Source organism: Empidonax traillii, unplaced genomic scaffold (assembly GCF_003031625.1).
Source record: "Empidonax traillii isolate 1590-97213 ecotype Southwest subspecies unplaced genomic scaffold, ASM303162v1 scaffold990:size286031, whole genome shotgun sequence".
In the NCBI taxonomy this organism is placed as follows: domain Eukaryota; kingdom Metazoa; phylum Chordata; class Aves; order Passeriformes; family Tyrannidae; genus Empidonax; species Empidonax traillii.
In genome coordinates this window covers 23,174-41,941 of record NW_020956183.1, presented here as the reverse complement: position 1 = coordinate 41,941, position 18,768 = coordinate 23,174, and the positions used below count along the sequence as shown (strand labels likewise).

General features: G+C 43.7%; 1 protein-coding gene across 5 annotated transcripts; it reads right to left on the bottom strand.

Annotated features, from left to right (window-relative positions):
* On the bottom strand, nt 1-18,200 carry FAN1 (FANCD2 and FANCI associated nuclease 1). Of its 5 annotated transcripts, XM_027903671.1 has the most exons (15): nt 17,850-18,011; nt 15,879-17,279; nt 12,442-12,582; nt 11,767-11,962; nt 9,158-9,388; nt 8,563-8,694; nt 7,421-7,529; nt 6,618-6,737; nt 6,152-6,316; nt 5,026-5,194; nt 3,102-3,205; nt 1,506-1,700; nt 1,028-1,168; nt 202-346; nt 1-110 (listed from the first exon to the last, which is right to left on the bottom strand). In XM_027903671.1, exons 2-14 carry the CDS (start codon nt 17,155-17,157, stop codon nt 209-211), a joined length of 3,120 nt encoding a protein of 1,039 aa, XP_027759472.1. In that variant the 5' UTR covers nt 17,158-17,279; nt 17,850-18,011; the 3' UTR covers nt 1-110; nt 202-208. The 5 variants fall into 5 exon arrangements, with proteins under 5 accessions (XP_027759472.1, XP_027759471.1, XP_027759470.1 ...); XM_027903670.1 differs by lacking the exons at nt 1-110; nt 17,850-18,011 and adding an exon at nt 18,174-18,200 and having other exon boundaries at nt 147-346; XM_027903669.1 differs by lacking the exon at nt 1-110 and having other exon boundaries at nt 147-346.
* Between the last annotated feature and the right edge of the window lie 568 nt (nt 18,201-18,768).

Sequence of the window (18,768 nt, the reverse complement as noted above, 5' to 3'; positions counted from 1 at the left end):
ACAGAATGAGTTTTGAATTGTGGATAGAAGAGAAAGGCTCTGCCCTTCTGAACCCCAAGTGCATGCAGTGAATCCCAGTGTTCTCAAAGGCCAGGGGGGTACACTTTGTGCTGAAAAGGACACAGTAATGTTCCAGAGGGCCAGAATTTTAGAAGCAACTACTTTTAATGAGCAGCAGTGGTGCGTCACCCCCCACCAAACCTGTGTGTCAGCTGAGGCGCTGGCTCTTTCCCCCCACGGCCTGCACGTGGCACACCTCCACCGCCGCTCCCAGGCGCTGCAGCTCGCTCAGCCAGAGCATCTGCTTGTGCGACAGGCGGTCCTTGGGGCCCTTCACCTCCACCAGCTGCGAGCAAACGGCACGGTTACCACCCTGCCTGTGCAGGAACTGCAGCATCAGTCCCACACAATCATATTCTTTTATGGCTGCTACATAGTAAATATCCACCAAAACACTGAGGCCCTGATGAATGAAGAGCTCTCCTACTCAAAAATCAAGTGCAACCTCACCTGTTCCAGCTGATCCTGACACAACTTACTCAGGTGTTCCAGAGAACTAATTTCTGCTGTTCAGCTCTCTTTTACAAAAACATAAGTTGCTTCAGCAGGTGAGATGTCCAGTAGTCTTCTAGTACCTATTCCTCTACCACGCAAAACACCAACCACGACCGTTTACTCGGTTTTTGTGGCAGACCCAGACACAGTTGTTGAAGACTCAAACAGGTTTTAAGTGGTGCCAGTCAAACCCCTTGCTAACTGCAGTCAGCGTGTGTATGACTGACTGATAACAGCGCTTCACATTAATTTTAATCAAAAACCTATTCCACACCCACACAGCCAGTGTGTATTCCTGCTGATTCTGATTATGCCCACAAAGCTGCAGCACAGTGTGCTGAAACAGCAGATCGTCAGCTGGCCGTGGCTGCTGGCAGCCCCGCAGCAGCTCTAACTGCACCCCAGCAGGAAGGCACAGCTTGGATGGGCTGACAGCTGGCAGTGCCCAGCATTTCGTGCCCTCCCAACGTACCTTGAAGTGCTGGGTGTGTGTGCTCCACACCACCAGGTCGGGCAGGCCCCCCCGGCAGTGGCGCAGGTCTGTGGAGAGGCGCCTGAAAACCCCGCTCAGGAACGTTCCCCCAAGGCAGGACACCAGGCTCTGCAAGAGAGGCTGGATTTGAATTTAATCTCCTGCAGAGCCATTTCCCAACCCTCACAAGACTATTGTATGGCCCAGCTCAGCTTTTTGTTTAGTCTGGTGGAACAGGAAACATAAGTAGATGTTTTCTACAGCAATTTCCTGCTGTGTTCCCAGGAACAGTGACCATATCAGAAAACTGTAACACTACTTGTGCAGGGACTTCAGCACGAGCCTCCCTGTTCCCAGCTCCTCCCTCCCACCACTCCCCCCCTCACAGTGCCTCAGTGCCACCTGTGACACACCAGGGCCATGTGTGATCGAATGCCAACCCCAATCAGAGGCCCCATGCTGGGCAACAATCACTGACCTGGGCTTGCTGGAGGGAAATAAAACGCCCCCAGCTCACGAGTGCTGCTGCTTTTCCCTCCTGAGCGGTCCAGACATCAGCAACCAACTCTGCCAGTGTCTCTGAGGAGGCTGAGTGGAGCTGCTGCAGCCTGGCCTCAATGGCATCCCTCCTGCTCTCGTAGAAGCTGTCAGTGTACAAATCCAGGGGGGCTGTCTGTGGGAAAAGGTAAATGCAGCTCTGAGGAGCTGCCAGCACAGCAGCATTCCCAGAACGACAATGCCCTACTTCATACTTTTCTTCTTAACTACAAATTCCCTCAAACATTGATCTAACTTGAACGTGTCCACCACATAAACATTTATAAATCACATTTTAACACCCAATTCTGAACCCCCCAGAGTGTAAAGGCCTTGCAGCAGTTCAGGTTTGAACACTGCTGGGACAGGCAGTACCTGAGTGCTGGGCCAGCTTTTCTGAATTAATAAGGAAAAACTAGTTAAAAAAATAAATGTGCAAGTGACCTGTAAGTACTGGGTTTGTAATAAACACATGAACACCCAAGTTTTGGGGGTGTGGGTTTTTGTCTTTTTTTTAAGTATAATATGCAGATAAGATTGTATGAAAGGAAATGTATTTAGACAGGCAAGCTCTGCAGTAAATGGTAGTTTGCACTGACAAAAACACCTGCTTTTAACACAACATTCATACAGCTGCAGCACCTGACAAGACCAGCAGATCCTCCACAGAAGGAGCCATTTTAGAATTCCACGGCACAGTTGTTGTAAGGCCTTTGGGGCTCCAGCAGTGCCCTTCGTGCCTGTCTGTGAGCCTGCTGCTTTTCAGCTCAGTCACAAGGATTTCTACTCCTACCTCAGACTGCTGAAGACAAATAACAAAGTAGGAGGGGGGCAGACAAGAATAACCCATATCTTGCACCTCTAAAATAAGAATTTTCTACCTAAGGTATCTCAAACCGATTTAAAATTATAATTTCTTGCAGTACAAATAAATCCAGTTAAGGAAGAGAACAGCATTGTCTGGTCTCCCTCTTGGCCAGGAATTCAACTAGAAGTAATGAGTTAAGATGGAAGAAAGAAGACAATTGTCTGGTCTTTTTTAATTCTGTAATATTTGAGATGGACTTTTAGGGTTTTCTTAGCAAATGTCACCAAGTGATCGAGTTTTCTAATCACAGTTATTAAACCTTTCTGGCTGTAATTTGTGGCATGTAAAGCACTCAGCTAAAAGCCACAAGTTCACCTGGAATCATTAATCTTAGGGTGTGGCAGGCAGCTGTTGCTGGGGGGAACATGTAGTGTTGTTTTCTTGATTGTTGCTTTGTCCCAAAAGCATAAACATGGTAGGACACTAGCATTTAACCACAGGAATCCCACCCAATCTGACTGTGAACCCAGACTGACACAGCTATTAAGTTACTGAGGGTTACTCAGTAATAAACCAAACAGAACAAATAATAAAATGAAGGAAACACCAAGATCTGCTTGGAAATTCCCGCAGAATAAAATGCTAATCCAACCCCACATAAGTTAACGTGGTCACTGAGTCTGCAGCAATGGGTAAATACAGCAATTACAGAAAGCCTTTCAAAGTTACCTGATAGGAATTTCTGAAAACGTCGGGTATGTCATCCATGAAAATGATATCCCACATTAGAATCCCATACAGTGTAAGAAACGTTGAGCCTTCCCCGTGAATACCTAAAGGGCAAAATTCAATAAAAATCAATTTTCATCCCTGATGAAAGGTCAATTTCCACAGCAATCTGGGGAAGTCTGAACCCCCCCGACCCAAAGCAGGAGCACACCACGGGCAGGTTCCATTGCAGCAGAACACCAGAAATGCACTTTATAGCCCTGCCCCTCTGCCAACGCCCGCTGCTGCCTGGCCAGGAAGGGCTGCAGCTCTGCCCGTCCACAACAAGGCTTACTTGGACAATTTTTAAATACACCACTTTTGTAACATTAAAAAGCAAAAGGCTCATATAGATAGAAATGCTGTATATTATCCATTATATAAATATATTATATAAAATATTATTCTATATAATATTATATTATATATTTAATATATTATATAATTCTATATTATATAATGCTATATATTATCCACTCTATCTATATACCACACATCCACACATGCACTAGATGGAGCTGTGCATATCCAGGGATGCAGACATGTGCTCTTCCATGGGCACATCCACGTGTGCTGGAAAAAGCACTCCCCAGCACAGAAATGCCCGGCCAGGGAACACACAATGCAATACACGAGAACCCAAATGTCTGGAGATATCAAACTACATTTACATAAATATATATACATATACACACCTGTGCCTGGACACGTGTGTGTGTGTATGTACACATACATGTGTATATACAAGTGTGTATATATGTAGTGTACCCCATTTTTATACAACACTTTTTTCTCCATATATAAAATTTTTGAGTCATACTGGTTGAGCATTAGTCTGGTAGAGCTGACTGTTTTTCCATCATCCTTCTTTTTTTCATCCCTGTCACTTACTAAACATAGGGACACACATATATTTATGAATATATATATATATAAAACACACAGATATACATATATATATTTATATAAAATATATAGAAATAATAGAACTATAATAGAAATATAATAGAAATACTAGAAAACCATTTTTCACTGTGAAGGTGAATGCTGGACTGGGCATTCTGGTTCACCAAATCCCACACGGCCACCGTGTGCTCAAAACTGTGCTGAGCCACAGAGATCGACGGTGAGAGGGTGGGAGTGAGGAACTGAGAGGGTATTTCAGCACAACTCTTCTAAATTCTAAATATTGTCACCTTCTCATTTACCCTGTTCTGATATGGCCACTTTTCCTGCAATAGTATTTTGGAACACATCAATAATATAAAACTATATTAAAATATATATTTTATATAAAGATATAAATTTTATCTTAAAAAATAACCTGCCTACCTGTTAGCATATTGCTTTTTTTCCTGTAAAACAGATCTATATATTCTTACTTGTCCATGGCTTTTCACAGCTCCTAAGTTGTAAAAATATAGGAACAACTACTAAGAGAGCCTTCAAAAAAATTGCCAAGTGTCTTGCTAGTGGTATAGACTATTTTCATGTTCATCTAGTACCAAAAATCAGTTTTCCTTAGTGACACCCCCTTAAACAACATTTTACCCTTAATAAATAAAACAGCTGTTCACTGGTAAGGAGGGCAAAGTAAGTGATTTTCTATGGAGATAAAAAAGAAAAGCACATTTAAAAACCACCTTTGGTACCTGAGGGTACCAAAGCTTAAGGTCAGGAATCAGGTTGGTTTGAAAATACATGTTAGAGCATTTTGGTAAGGAAATGATGTATTAGAGGCATTTGGGTAGAAAACAGAATCAGACTAAAAACTGGTCTAATGAAATCAGCTAAAACTGATCTATTAACTAAACTCATTAGGAAAGAGGTTCTTTACTCCCACAGTTATTTTCCTGTAAAATGCCCAAACAAATGTTGCTGTTACCCTGATCAAAACCAGTCCTCCTGTAATGAGATAATGCCAGCTCCTCAACTGAGCACATGATTGTGGATACACTGCAGCCTTCGCCTCCTTCTTCATCACCAACATCCTCCACGAGAAACACAGACTTTCCCACTCCCATCTGAGGACACATCTTTCCATTGATTGTAACCTGAACATATTAAAACATCTGGTTACTTTCCAGCATCATATTTAAACAGCTTTAGCCTAATTATTTGGATCTTGCCTAAAAAGCACATTTCTCCTTTTCAGTTTTCTTCAAATCAGAACTAGACTTGTTTCCAAAAAGCAACTGAATAGAATCTACCCTGCCATAACTTGTGAAATCATTCTGTGTAGTTTTTATAAACTGGTAAATCTTTCAGGAAAAAAATGTCTAGCAAAAATCCTGGGCAGGTGGCAACACAGCCTTTCTATATGCAGGACCAGGAGGAAAGAATACAGAAGGCTGAGGAGACTGATTCTGCACTGACACAAAGAAGGGCTGTGAGGAGATGTGGTGAGGAGAGAGAACAAGCGAGGCTCTGCTCTGCCTTTGACCAGACAGGATTATCTTTATGATGGTATGGAAAAGAAAGAGTTAAAAAAATCCCTTCCAATATGATGCAGGTACACCCCACTGAATATCTGCATAGTACATATTTAGCGTGCACACCTTCCAAAGGTTACTGAAACAACACTGGCATTTTTTAGCCATTAATCTAAAGCTGACAGCATGCTAAGGAGGCCACTGTTACTGTTTCTCACACACAAACTGCTCGGCCTGCAGACACCAGACACAATGCACTGACCTGCTCAGAAAGGCTCTGAGCGAGCACTGTTACATCAGTGGAGTTTACAGCTGATCAGACTCATAACACAAACAGAGCAATTCAAATTTAACCAGTGTACAGCTGACTAACTCTAAGAAGCTGAGCAGTGTAGAAGTATTTGATCACAGGAAGCTTTTGTTTCAGAAAGACATTTGCATTCGTGTTCCTGCAGCACCAGTCGGTCAGAGGCTGGTGCACAGCACGTAACAAGAACCCCCGAGTTATCTTCTCTCGCCAAGAGTAAAGAAGACCCCATGAGCTGTAGTTCCCCAGACACCAGCAGCACCCGTACTCACATGTGTGACATCCTCCACGGTGATGGCCGGCAGATCCTGCAGCAGCCTCCGCACCTGCCTGCAGCTGGGCGAGTCCCTGATGCGCAGCGCCCGCAGGTACAGGGACAGGCGGTGCCCAGTGCGGACACAGGGGTCTGCCAGCCCCTTCCTAATGCAGCCCACGGCCTGGCAAAGAGCAAGGGAACCAGCAGCAGCTTAGAGAGACCCACGGACACCTGTCTGCCCAATAACAGTTCATTTAAGGAGCACAGAAATAGAAATGTAAAAACCAGCATCCAAGGCCAAGCAAGGACAAGGTACACTCAATATTCATTTTCTTAGGAGGAAATGATTGCCTTAACCTTGGCATTCCTACCAATATCTACACTGTTAGGAGATCCTCCTCCACTGTTCCTCTCATAAGAATGTATTTTTAAAACATGTTTTCAGACAGCGAGTGCAGTGTTTTCAGCTCTGCAGCAGATACCTTCTGGGTGTTTTTCAGGTGCTGATGTAGATTGAGAGCCAGGCGATCCCACCATCTCCCTCTGCTGTCAGCACAGTACACATCCTGCGACAGGAGGGCCTGCAGCTCCTGCACCGCCTCCTGCACAACGGCACCAGCTGTAAATTAGCTTGTCCCTCCCCCTTCTAATCCATGGAGACTATAAAACTTTGATCTGCACAATTCACACCTGCTTTTTACTCCACTACCCAATATACTCAATTCAGGTGCATAGATTTATCTTTAAAACTTCAGAATAGAGATTTTTTTATGTAAACTTAAAGGTTAACTGCCAAAAATTTAATATTTTTATCTTTTCTGTATTCCTTATGGTATATGACAAATATCTGAGTATTACCAGTTGCCCTTCTGCAGAAGCAAAGTCTTTTTCAGAATAATATGATCTGCTTTAACATATAAGTCAGAGACCTTTGGGAATGTAAGCTCCCAAGGTGAAGAGGCAGGGATTTCAGAAGACTTCTCTTCTGAGATTTTTTTTACTTAAAAACAATAACTAAATCTAGTGAAACACAGGTATCTTTAAATAATTAAACAAGCATATCTCAGCAACAGTCTTATGGTGTATTACAGATGGTAAATCTTCAAAGCATAAGCAGAAGTCAAAACAATTTAAAACTTTCTAAAGCAGCACAAAGAAAAGGCTCTTTTCCTTACTAGAACTACAGAAATCCCTGGCAAACATTGTCACTCTTTCCCAGCCACATCAGAAAAGTAAATTGATGTACAACGCTCCATTAAACACAGATTGCTATTCACCACTTTACCTTGTACATGTGAAGTCTCTGCAGAATTTCCACACCGTGAGAAAGGATTCTCGTGTACACCCAGCCCACAGTGAAACGGCGCAGAAACTCAGGCAGAACTCTGTGATAGCTGAAAAGTAAGAGCAGCTCAGATCACTGACCATGGCAGTTTGAATTCTTTAAGTTATACCTAAAGCATCCCAGTTGCCAAGCCAAAAACCCAAAGGTAAAGCAATAGTTCAGCTTAGGGAACAGGCTGCTCTTGCTCGGTGTATTTGAGATTCCACAGCAGTGGAATTTTTAGTTAATCAGTTCTGCCTAAGATGCAAAGCAGTAACTTATTACGTCACGTGTTGTTACTGCCAATCATTCTCATAAAAGTTTATCTTTGGAAACACAGCTGAACAAAACAAAAAGTCTAGAACGGGAATTTCCTGCCATAAAAAACCCACTAACATCTTTTCAGTAGGCAACTCTATATTTCAAGACAAAGTCTTTTGAATGTCTTATTAAAATCAAAATAGATTTTTGCACTGTCTTCAGTGTGAAATGGAACAGACTTCCAAATGACCTTCTGTGAAGGGTTATACTATTTTAAATCAGTTGCCATGGAGTTGAACATAATGCCAAACATAAGGCTTTAATTTCTGGTGTATCATTAAACCAGAAAACAAAATAATTAAAAGAAAAACTGATGAAGAATGCTTCCAAACCAACACATTTTATTTCAGTTTTCAGATATTCAGAAACATTTCCTGAATGACTCTACTTGGAAGTCTAAAGATGTGAATAACCCAGTATGTGTTCCCATAATGCTTGCAACATCGTTTTGTTCACAGTGAATTTTAAATTCTGCTTATTGCCATTAGTCTGAAAGCCATAAAAACAAACAAGGCAAAAATAAGGCTCCTGTTCTCCTGCACTGCACATAAACCAGAAATATTTTAATGCTTTATCAATGCCTAGCAATTAATTCCCAAGGTTTTATAATTTTCATATTATCACTTAAAAGCTAAACAAACAATCAGGAAGATCAAAGCTTTCAGGAATATTAAAGCCTCTAAATTTATCAGGCTTAGTCTATAAGCCTCTCTCAGTACCAAAAGTAAGATAATACACTTAATAGTTTGCTCTGAGCACTAGGCTAGCTTCCAGTTCACTACCTTAAAGAGGGGTGATTTTTCAGTTCTCTCCAGGTTTGCTTAGCACACAAATACAGATTATGAGCTTCTTTCCAGTGCCCATTTACCATTGCAGTGGCTATGTCACTTAACAGATGAGCAGCAGTTGCATATCTGAGGGGAAAAAACACAATAACTTAGGGCTTAAAAAGCATCTACAGTTAAAAGAAATCAATTCCTTCCCTTCCAGTCTCCAGAGACATTGAATCATGCAGCCATCATCCTTAGTCTTGTAGGATTAGCAGAGTTTGAACTAGCAGGGCACATTATGTTTAAACTTACGAACTAGAGAACATATTTCTTGTTTAGCTCAGAGTCCACTTCTAATCATCAGCACAGCACATGAAGAAACAGCTTTCATCAGCAGATGATCCTGAAGCAAATAACGGGGCTATTTTGGATCCAAAGGCAAGGAACTGTGAATTACAAGTCCTACCTGGATACCAAAACGCATTTAAAGCCATTACAAAAGCACACTTCTATGTATTTACATCTGAAGTTGCCCACGATGAGTTCTTCCTTGCCTACACCAGCGGTGCAGCAAAGCTTTCCTAGAAAGCAGCCCAAGCCGTCCCACCTGATGAGGTCGTCTCTGTCCTGGAAGAGCCGGGTGCTCCTGCTGACGGTGTAGCGGGGGAAGAGCGTGCGGCCCATGCTGGCCATGAGCAGCGAGGAGAGCTGGCCCTGCCCTGCAGAGCCCTCCTCGTCCTCCCCCGCCTCGGGCAGCGAGAACAGCAGCAGCGCTCGGCAGAACACGGCCCGAGGGCCTCGGCGCACCCGCACGCATCTCCCAGCCAGCTCCTTCGCTCTGCAGGGACAAACAATGTTATTACAACAAATGATTTTTACTATCGCTTGTAAAAACTAAATTATACCGAGTGAAGTATAAGAAAAAACTTTTTTAAGTCTCTAGTGCATAAAATTGATTTTCCTTGGAAGAAGCAGAGATACTACATAGTACATGGAACCTCCAGTGAAAATCCAACCAAGTGCACTCACTAATAAAACATTTGAGGGCCAAACTTCCAGAATCAGAGCTAACTGCCCTTTGGGTGCAGTCACTCCTGTTGCTGTGCCAGCCAGCACCATAAATCAACAAGACATGGTTTGCTGTTAGAGAATATTTACAGGTCCTAATTTGAGATCCATCATTTTAGGGAACCTTCAGTAGCCTGTTTTCAACCAGCCTTTTCATAGAAGAGAAAACTTTGGTTGCTTGTCTGCTGGACAGCACAGATTTAAAACTGGATTTTCTGTGACCTCGTGGGATAACCAGCATTTCAGCTGTCATCTACAGCAAAGGGCAACACATTCCCAAAGCTGGGGTGGCTGAGCAAGTTACGATCAGGCTCTGTTCTTGAAGCAGGGAGTAAGACAGCACTGAGCACTTTTTTGGAAGGTACCTGATTTTCCCAGGTTCCTTTCCATTCTCTTAGCCTTTCTCTAAGACACTATTCTGGAAACAATCTGTTTCTGTTAGAGATATTTATATAAATTGTGCATCATGCATCGTCTCATAGTTCAAATGTCTAGTGTCAAAGAAGAAAAAGGAAATCTAAGGATTTTCGTACTGAAGTTTTCTATGCCTGGATTAGAATGAGAAAACAACAACAAAATAAGGAAAGAAGACCTGAATGATTCATGGCATAACAATTCTTCATGGAGGAATGATTTTCAAGTTCTTCTTCCAATACTAGGCTCCTTTTAATACAAGGAATTTTATGGAAAATCACATGATAGATTTGGGGGGGGGGAGAGGAATATTTGTCCAATAAACATAGCTATGCAAAACTTGACAAAGCTTTACATCTCTCTCATTTGAAAAAGAGTGCCACAGGAAATACAAACGATGTTAGCACAGCAAATGCAGCACATACTCATTTCTGCCGGCTTTCTATCCAACCCAAAATTTATTCTTTAATTTATAATTTATAAATAAATTTATAAATAAAATTTACAATTCCACAGTTCCCGAGTTTAGACCCTAATCACTCCTATTAGGGCAGCACAGCATCCTAAACCTGAATCTGGACCCCAGGAGCCCTGGAAGCCAAGGGCATCTGATATACCCAGCTGTGACAGCCACAGTGAAAACATCCCCAGTGAAAACATCCCCAGGACAGAAAAAACACTTTTGTCAGGTGAAGCCACTCAATTGAGGCAGTCTTTGAGAAACAAGAGGTTGCCTCAAACACAAAATTGTGGAAGTAGTTTCAAAACCCTAGCATTAGGAAACCACAGAAGAAGTAATAAATTGTCTGAGGAACAGAACATGTTGACAAGATAGAACATTTAAAGCATAAAATGAAGAGATAGCAACATCAGCAAATCTTAGGATGAGCCAAAAGTCTACCTGACCCTACCACACTGGCCAACTATCCAAATTAGGGAAAGATTTGAGGAAAGTTCGAAAGTTTACAACGAAGAAGACCAACAAACGACCACTGCCCATGATGAAGGCTGCAGGAACTCCCACCTCTAAACCTCCCCAAATCGAAGACTCCGCCTATATATGAATATTACAAGTAGATGTTGCAATTTAATGAATATGCATGTTTATGATGTGATTTTATGCTCAAAACTGTATAAAAAGCTATGCTGATTGTACACGACAGAGTTCTTTGTCCAGGGCGACCTGGGGACTCTCCAACGCGTTGCATTAAAATGCCTCCTGCTTTAAGGAAACAAATCTTCGTCTCTAAAGCAGTCTCTCTGTGCTTTTTGGGGCAAAAATTCCGCTTCACAGGTAAGCATCCTTTTCCCTTTCAAATATTGCCAGCAGGAGGCTCTGTGCTAAAGTATTCAATCAATCCCCAAAACCAGACTATTGGTCTCCTCTAATTCCACCCAAAGAGCTCACGGAGCAAACGAACAGCAGATGGTTGTTTAACAGAGTGGCCCTTCCCACACCTTCCTGGATGGTTTTCTGCGCTGACTCTGCTTTACAGCGTTCAGAAATGCTTCTCTCTATAACGAAGTAACTTTGCAGACAGATAATCATGCCCACAGCTGAAAGCACGGCATAGTTTTAAAAGGAGTCTGGTATTTACCCTTCTGTTTGACTTGCTGTGAATCAAAATGTAATGCTTCCATTTTTACTAATAAATTTACTAAATGCACTTCTCTCTTGAAAAGGCACCTAGATTCCACTCTGTTGCAGTGCAAAATTTAACTATAAACATTTACCTTTTTAGGATCGCTGTCCCAACACCAGCTTGACTCCTGCTGAAGACCGACCGCTGTTTTGCCAACCTCAGAAAATCATCCACAAGTTGCTGTTTCTGACCATTTGGGTTTGCCAAGTGAAAGATCTTTGCCAGTGCTTTTAGTTCAGGGGCTGAAAGCAAATCCAAACCTTCACACAGGTCTTCCAGTTCAGATTCTACAAGCAAAGTGATCCGATCCATTCACGTGTGTTACACATGTACACTCAAGCAACAGGTCACAGTACATTCATATAATTTGGTACTAATCTATTGATTTAAATTCCTCAAAATGTGCTGTCAGTGTTCTCTGGTTCACCCTGGAATTCCTCTGGACCTTCTTCCTGAGCTCTTCACAGGTCCAGGTGGAAGGTATGGAAGAATCAGAGAAAATCACCCCTTTACAACTTCAAAACAGAAGCAAAAAAAAACTCTGCTGAGTTCCAAAAAAACACTGTTCAGAAAGGCTGTCTTCCCTATTACCTAATCTGCACTATTTTTATTATTCACAACCCAACTCATCTACCTGAAATCTTCATTCTGTTCCTCTAGCACTCTTCCCAAGGCGCAGACAAGCCTGCAGTGCACTGAACTCTAACGTGACCCAACTGCAGATTCCATCTGTAGTGTTTTTAAGATTTATCAGTGCTGGCCTTACCTGTTTGCAGAAATCTGGCTTCAGCCAGTTCTTCAATCACTGGTGACAAATCCACACTTATCTCCCCATACTCTATTTTGGTCACCTTTAACCAGTGCAGCTTGCGTTGGAAAAGTCTCACATACAACTTCTGCCCACCAACTGCAAATTGGAGTTAAAGCAGGGAAGGGTAAAATGAAGAGTAAATCCTAAACACAGCACTATGCAAAATCACTGCCTTAACCAGAGAAATTACTACTTTGAGGCAGGCATCCTCTAAAACACGTCACATCTCCCCATGTTCTACAAGCAGACTTGGTAAAATACCAGAACTTACCTCCTCAAGCAATCAATAAGCTCATTAGAATATTTAAATTTGGTAGGTACAAAAGTATTATGATGTATTTCGTAGGTATTGCACATTGCTAAAATACATTTTGACGTGCTTACCCTTTCAGAAATAATTTGTTTTATAGGAACAAACTTCATTTTTCAACTCTGTATATTGTGATATTAAATAGGTCTTTCTGCTTTCTTAAACAGTCACTCAATAACCAAATATTTCATGCTAGGGAACAAAAGAAGCTGCAGTCTGACAGAATGATTTCATAATCACTGAATACCTCTCCATCTAGCAGTCTTCAGAATAACTTTTTCAAAGATAAGCCTGATTTTACTAATGCATCTGCTGAAAACGATAGAAAAAACCCCTGCTATTCATGTTATTTTTATCAGGGAAGTGTTCTCTTAAAGAGACTTTAAAAAGTCTTTAAAAAGACTTTTAAAATACTGAAAGTGGTGAAATTCAACAACATAGCTTATTAAATTTTAGCTGAAAATAGTTCAGCTATTGTTATTACATTCAACAACCTTTTGAATACTTAATTCAACCCTCATTAACTTCTGAATTTTTTATCCCTGTCTGCTGCTTAACTGAAACTGATATTTAATAAAAACAGACACTGAAATACTACCAGAGCCAGAGATACTCAAGAAACAGCAGATAACCTTGACATGTTTATTTAACAACTCTCCTGTCCTTGAAAGACTTTTTCAGCCTTTTTTTAAAGGAATGTTTCCACGATCATTCACTGGGAGAACTATATTTAGACACAGGAGCCTGGCATTTTCTCTCTGGGATCAGAACTCCTTTGAAGTCGGCTCCCAGTTTTCACAGCTCCGGAGAAAGGAGGAAGGATAACACATGAACATCCTTTCCCCAGACCTCGGGCCTGACCAAAGCAGGGCTGCAGTTCAGCAAGGGCATGTGAGGACTGCTTCCCTCTAAAGCCTTTGAATGGCAAAGACTGGAATATAAAGACACTGTGCAAGTCATTAATTGCCTCTTAAGCACCCTGTTCTGAAGTGCTTTCATTACCTTTGGAGGTTTGGGACATTTTTTTCTTTTGTGGTTCTTAAGAAAGTTTTCGGTATATTAATGAAATAAAAAATATGCTCTAAGTTGAAATATTACCAGCTAAAAGACGCAGAAGATCTTAGAAAAGTCTGCCCTCTGTGATTCATCAAAATGCAACAGAAAAGAATTGTTTTCTGCACCTCAGTTCCACTGGTAACTATAAATCAATGCTTTTCAGATACAATATTTCTGCTGTATGAGAACTGAAAGGAGGATTTCACTGAATGTATTAGGTTAGTGTCACTAGAACTATGAACCTGCATTTAAATTCTTGCAGCTGCACCTTGTGGCAAAATTAAACATGGAAAATACAAAAATCATGGTTTTAATATTACACCTAACTTCAGACAGTCTTGAGCACAAGGCCTGCCACTGCACTGCAGGTTACTTGTTACGGATACACCTCTGCTTTTCCCTGCTTAAATCTAACTGTTTCTGGCACTTAAAAAACTGGCAGTGCTATACATTTCATAATAAGTTCACAAACTTTCATAGTAATCTTCATAACTTCAGTAAGTTAGAGATCTCTCACTGAAGAATGGTAGACATTTGAGCAGAAAATAATGAAATACTGGAAAATACCTATATTGAAGCAACTCCATAGTACTAGGCACGTGTTGGGTCTTTTGTGTTATGATAACTGAAAGACAACACCTGCTTGGTTAGAAACTTTTAATGTGGGACAGAAAACACATCTACCTGTACTTTTAAAGTATTCTGTCTGGTATTTCTTCAGGGCAAAGACATCCATCTGTCAGTTCTCCAGAATTAAATCTATTGAGTTAATGCTATCCAAGCACTTCTCACAGCTCAATCCTTGTGTTTTTCCTACCCTGCAAAGAAAGATTGTTTTATCTGTGCCCCTGGCATCCAGTGCATACATGGATTTACCAGCACCACTCTGCAGTAATTCTTTCTGTATTCCAAACTCCTGTGAGAAGGGAACTCTGAAATCACACTGCTGCAAGGGAAACAAGCACTTCCCTCATTTAAGAGAACAAGCTCCTGTTACTAAACAGTGTTGCACCCACCCAGAGGAGCGAGCGAGGAAACGAGGAACCTGTATCCTGAACGCCTCTGTTAGTATTTGTCCAAGTAACCAAAGCCTGCACACACTACTGACCTAACTGTGAGTTTATGCCTGGATCTTTGGGTGCAGATGATGTGATCTAACTGTGAGTTTATGCCTGGATCTTTGGGTGCAGATGATGTGCATCTAACTGAGTTTATGCCTGGATCTTTGGGTGCAGAGGATGTGATCTAACTGTGAGTTTATGCCTGGATCTTTGGGTGCAGAGGATGTGATCTAATTGTGAGTTTATGCCTGGATCTTTGGGTGCAGATGATGTGATCTAACTGTGAGTTTATGCCTGGATCTTTGGGTGTAGATGATGTGATCTAACTGTGAGTTTATGCCTGGATCTTTGGGTGCAGATGATGTGATCTAACTGTGAGTTTATGCCTGGATCTTTGGGTGCAGAGGATGTGCACCTACTGCTCACCTCAGAGAGCCAATAATAACAGTTTTACTGCTTCTGTTCCCACCTTTACATATTCCCCCTTTAACTATCACAACATGAGCAAGGCATTACCGAGCCCCAAGATGTTACTCTGGTGACATTCTCGTGGCCTGGAGTGCACCCACAGGCTCTGCAGCCGCAGCCCAGCCCCAGAGGTTTGGCTGCTGTGTCCAAGGATCTGCTGGGCAGGCTGGGGGAGGCTTTGTCAGGAACCCCCTCCATTCTCTCAGGAGCTGTCCCTGAGCCCAGACTGGTGGCCTGAGCTCTGTGTGGCACATCAGTGCCCAGCCAGACTCCTCTCTGACTTGGCTTCATCCCACTGTCACTACAGACGTGCCCACAGACCTTCCTTACAAGTCTTCCCTTTTTATCAATACCTTGCATTTAAACATTAGGAGAGTTTACTTACAAGAAGCCACTGAGGGACACCTCTCCTGAGAAAAAGTTAAATTGCCCACAGATAAAACTCACATAAAACTATGCAACAGTAATGTGGAAATGTATTTTTTAAAAAAAGGTACCTGATAATTTGTAGAACTTGCTTATAATGTTCATATCTTGCTCATCAAACAGCCTGGCGTCATCTTCATTCTCTAGGACTGCTTTCAGCACTAGTAAAAAATTCTGGAGGTAGTATGGGTGATGAGGAGAACTGGGCACAGAGTGAACCTCATCTATTTTGTCTAAAATGTCCCCAGTGGGATTCTGAAATTCTACTTTTCCCACAGTTTCTACCATAGTATAATCCATCTCATTCTTAAGATCTTCAAGAACTTCCACAGGAAGTACCTGTGCATCACCCTCACTGGAGCAGTTTTGTGTATCACAGCTCACTTCTGTCTTGGAAGAAGGAATAACTTGGGTGTGAGGCTGAGTCTTGACTTCCAAGTCGCTGGCCAGCTGTGGTGAACTATAAATGGCTGGAGGTGTTTCAGATTTATCAGGACTAAGTGTCACACCGTCAGACCTGCTTTCTGTTTCGGTGCTCCTTGTACCACTTGGGAATCCTTTGTCATTATTATCAGCTGGTAAAGATACCTGAACTATATCCACAAGGTCTTCTTGATTACATTGGTTTATTTCTTTTTGAAATTCAGGTTTTCTCTTTGAAATGTTTTGTTCCTGGTGCTCTCTCTGCACAAGCTGATTTTCTTTCTGAGAACTGTGCCCAGCATAAACATCATCATCATCATCATCCTCCTTTGCTGCAGCATTTCTACACACTCTGTGAACAGCCGGAGGTGCAGAGTCAATCTCTGTATACACGACCTGTTTTCCTCCCTGGGCACAACGTCTTCTGGACAGTTTTGATGACAAGCTTCCCAAAGAGACCGTTTTACCTGTTTGAGCCTGTGATTCATTGTTAACACCAATGACTGAGCTGTTACGGCTAAAATAAGGACTAATCTGTTGTGCTGATTGTTCTGCTTTCAGTGAATTGCTTTTGGAGGGACTTGTTTCTAGATTTAGGATGTTTTTTGAAAAGTATGAGCTGGAATCATTGGTCACGTTTGCAGGTGGGGGACTCTTACTCTTCAGAGGGTCCAGTGTAGCACCAACGGCACCAATCTCACCGTGGTTTCTCTGACATGTTTCATCCAAGTGCTCATTTATTCCATACCTTGGCACCAACTGCCCACACATGGGACAGCTAATTTTGGCAGGGGGAACATTATTAAAAAAGGAAGTAATAGAGGAGGATGTTGAAGGTACAGATGGTGTTCCTTTTTTCTTCTTACTTTTACTGAGTGACAAACTTATTTGGGATCTTTTGATTCCTGAAGACCTAATTTCTGCCATTACAAAACTTCACAGCATTTACACAGCACAGACAACTCCATTCTAGCCCTATTTCTTTATTCTGTAATACTTAGAAGGTTTTCCTCGGCTTTGCATTTTCCATCTGTAATCCTCTAATGTGTCTTCAAGAAAAAAAAAAAAGAAAAAAAAGATATTGAATGAGGTATATAAGGTAACATGCCAAGGTTCAACCAAGATAAACAGCAGAGAAGAAAACATTAAAGCCTATCAGTGAAGTCAAGCAGTCCTTTACTCTTACAGAGTTACTGTCCTTTAGCCTGCCTTCCCAGGCACACCAAGACTGCCATGCTGAACACTGCAGTTGGCCTTCAACACTTTAATACATGGAAATCAATCTCAACTTTTCATTTACATCATCAAGTGAACCTGGCATTTAAACAGTCGAGTCCTCTAATATTCACAGAATCCCAGGTCAGGGTTGGAAGGGCCCTCTGGAGACCCCCCGGTCCCACCCCCTGCCCGGGCAGGGGCACCTGGAGCAGGTGACACAGGGACACGTCCAGGAGGGTTTGAATGTCCCCAGAGAGGAGACTCCACACCCTGCCTGGGCAGCTGTTCAGGGCTCTGCCACCCTCAGTGCAAAGTTCTCCCTCCTGTTGAGGTGGAACTCCTTGTGTTTTAGTTTAGGGCCATTGCTCCCCGTCCCGCCGCAGGGCACACTCCGTCATTACCTCGTTTGCTGTCAGACAGACTATTTTCGGAGCCAAGCACCCGCCTTTCCAGCGCACCCCCCGGGCTGCTGCGGCTGCCCGGGCCGGGCCGGGCCGGGCTTTCTGGGGCTGTCGGGCACAGGCGCTGCGAGGGCTCCGGCCGCTCCCCGCGTGTTCCCGCCAGGACGGCGGCGCTCCGAGCTCCCGGCCCCCTTCCCGGCGATGTGCCCCGGCCGTGCCTGCTCCTCGAAGGCCCGGCGCCCCCCCCTCCCCGCGCCGGGAGCACCCAACCGCCTCCCGTGCCCCCCGGAGCCCGCCCGGCCTGGCCCGGCCCTCCCCGCGTACCGGCACCGCAGCCGCGCGTCGCTCCCGATTCGTCCGGAGCCTCGCGGGGCCGCGAGGGGCGGCGCTGTGAGGGACGGGGCCGTGAGGGGCAGGATCGTGAGGGGCAGGGCCGTGTGTGCGGGACCGTGAGGGGCAGGGCCGGGCCGTGAGGGGCAGGATCGTGAGGGGGAGGGCCGTGAGGGCCGTGAGGGCCCGGGCGGTTGGGGACAGGGCCGTGAGGGACAGGGCCGTGGGGGACAGGGCCGTGAGGGACAGGGCCGTGGGGGACAGGGCCGTGAGTGCCGTAAGGGCCCGGGCTGTTGGGGACAGGGCCGTTGGGGACAGGGCCGTGAGTGCCGGGCCGTGGGGGACAGGGCCGGGCCGTGGGGGCCAGGGCCGTGAGTGCCGTCCCAGTCCCGTCCCAGTCCCGCCCTTGCCAGGCCTGAACACCGCAGCGCCGATAGCGGCGGCCCCGCGCTCCAACCCCACCGACACGGCCCTGCTTGCTTTGAGCATCTCTTTTGACAACAACGGGGGGAGAACAGTTGAGGTCCACAGGGGCACCGGCTGGAGGCTTTTCTTTTCTTTGTTCAGCCGAGAAAAGAGCAAATAGTGA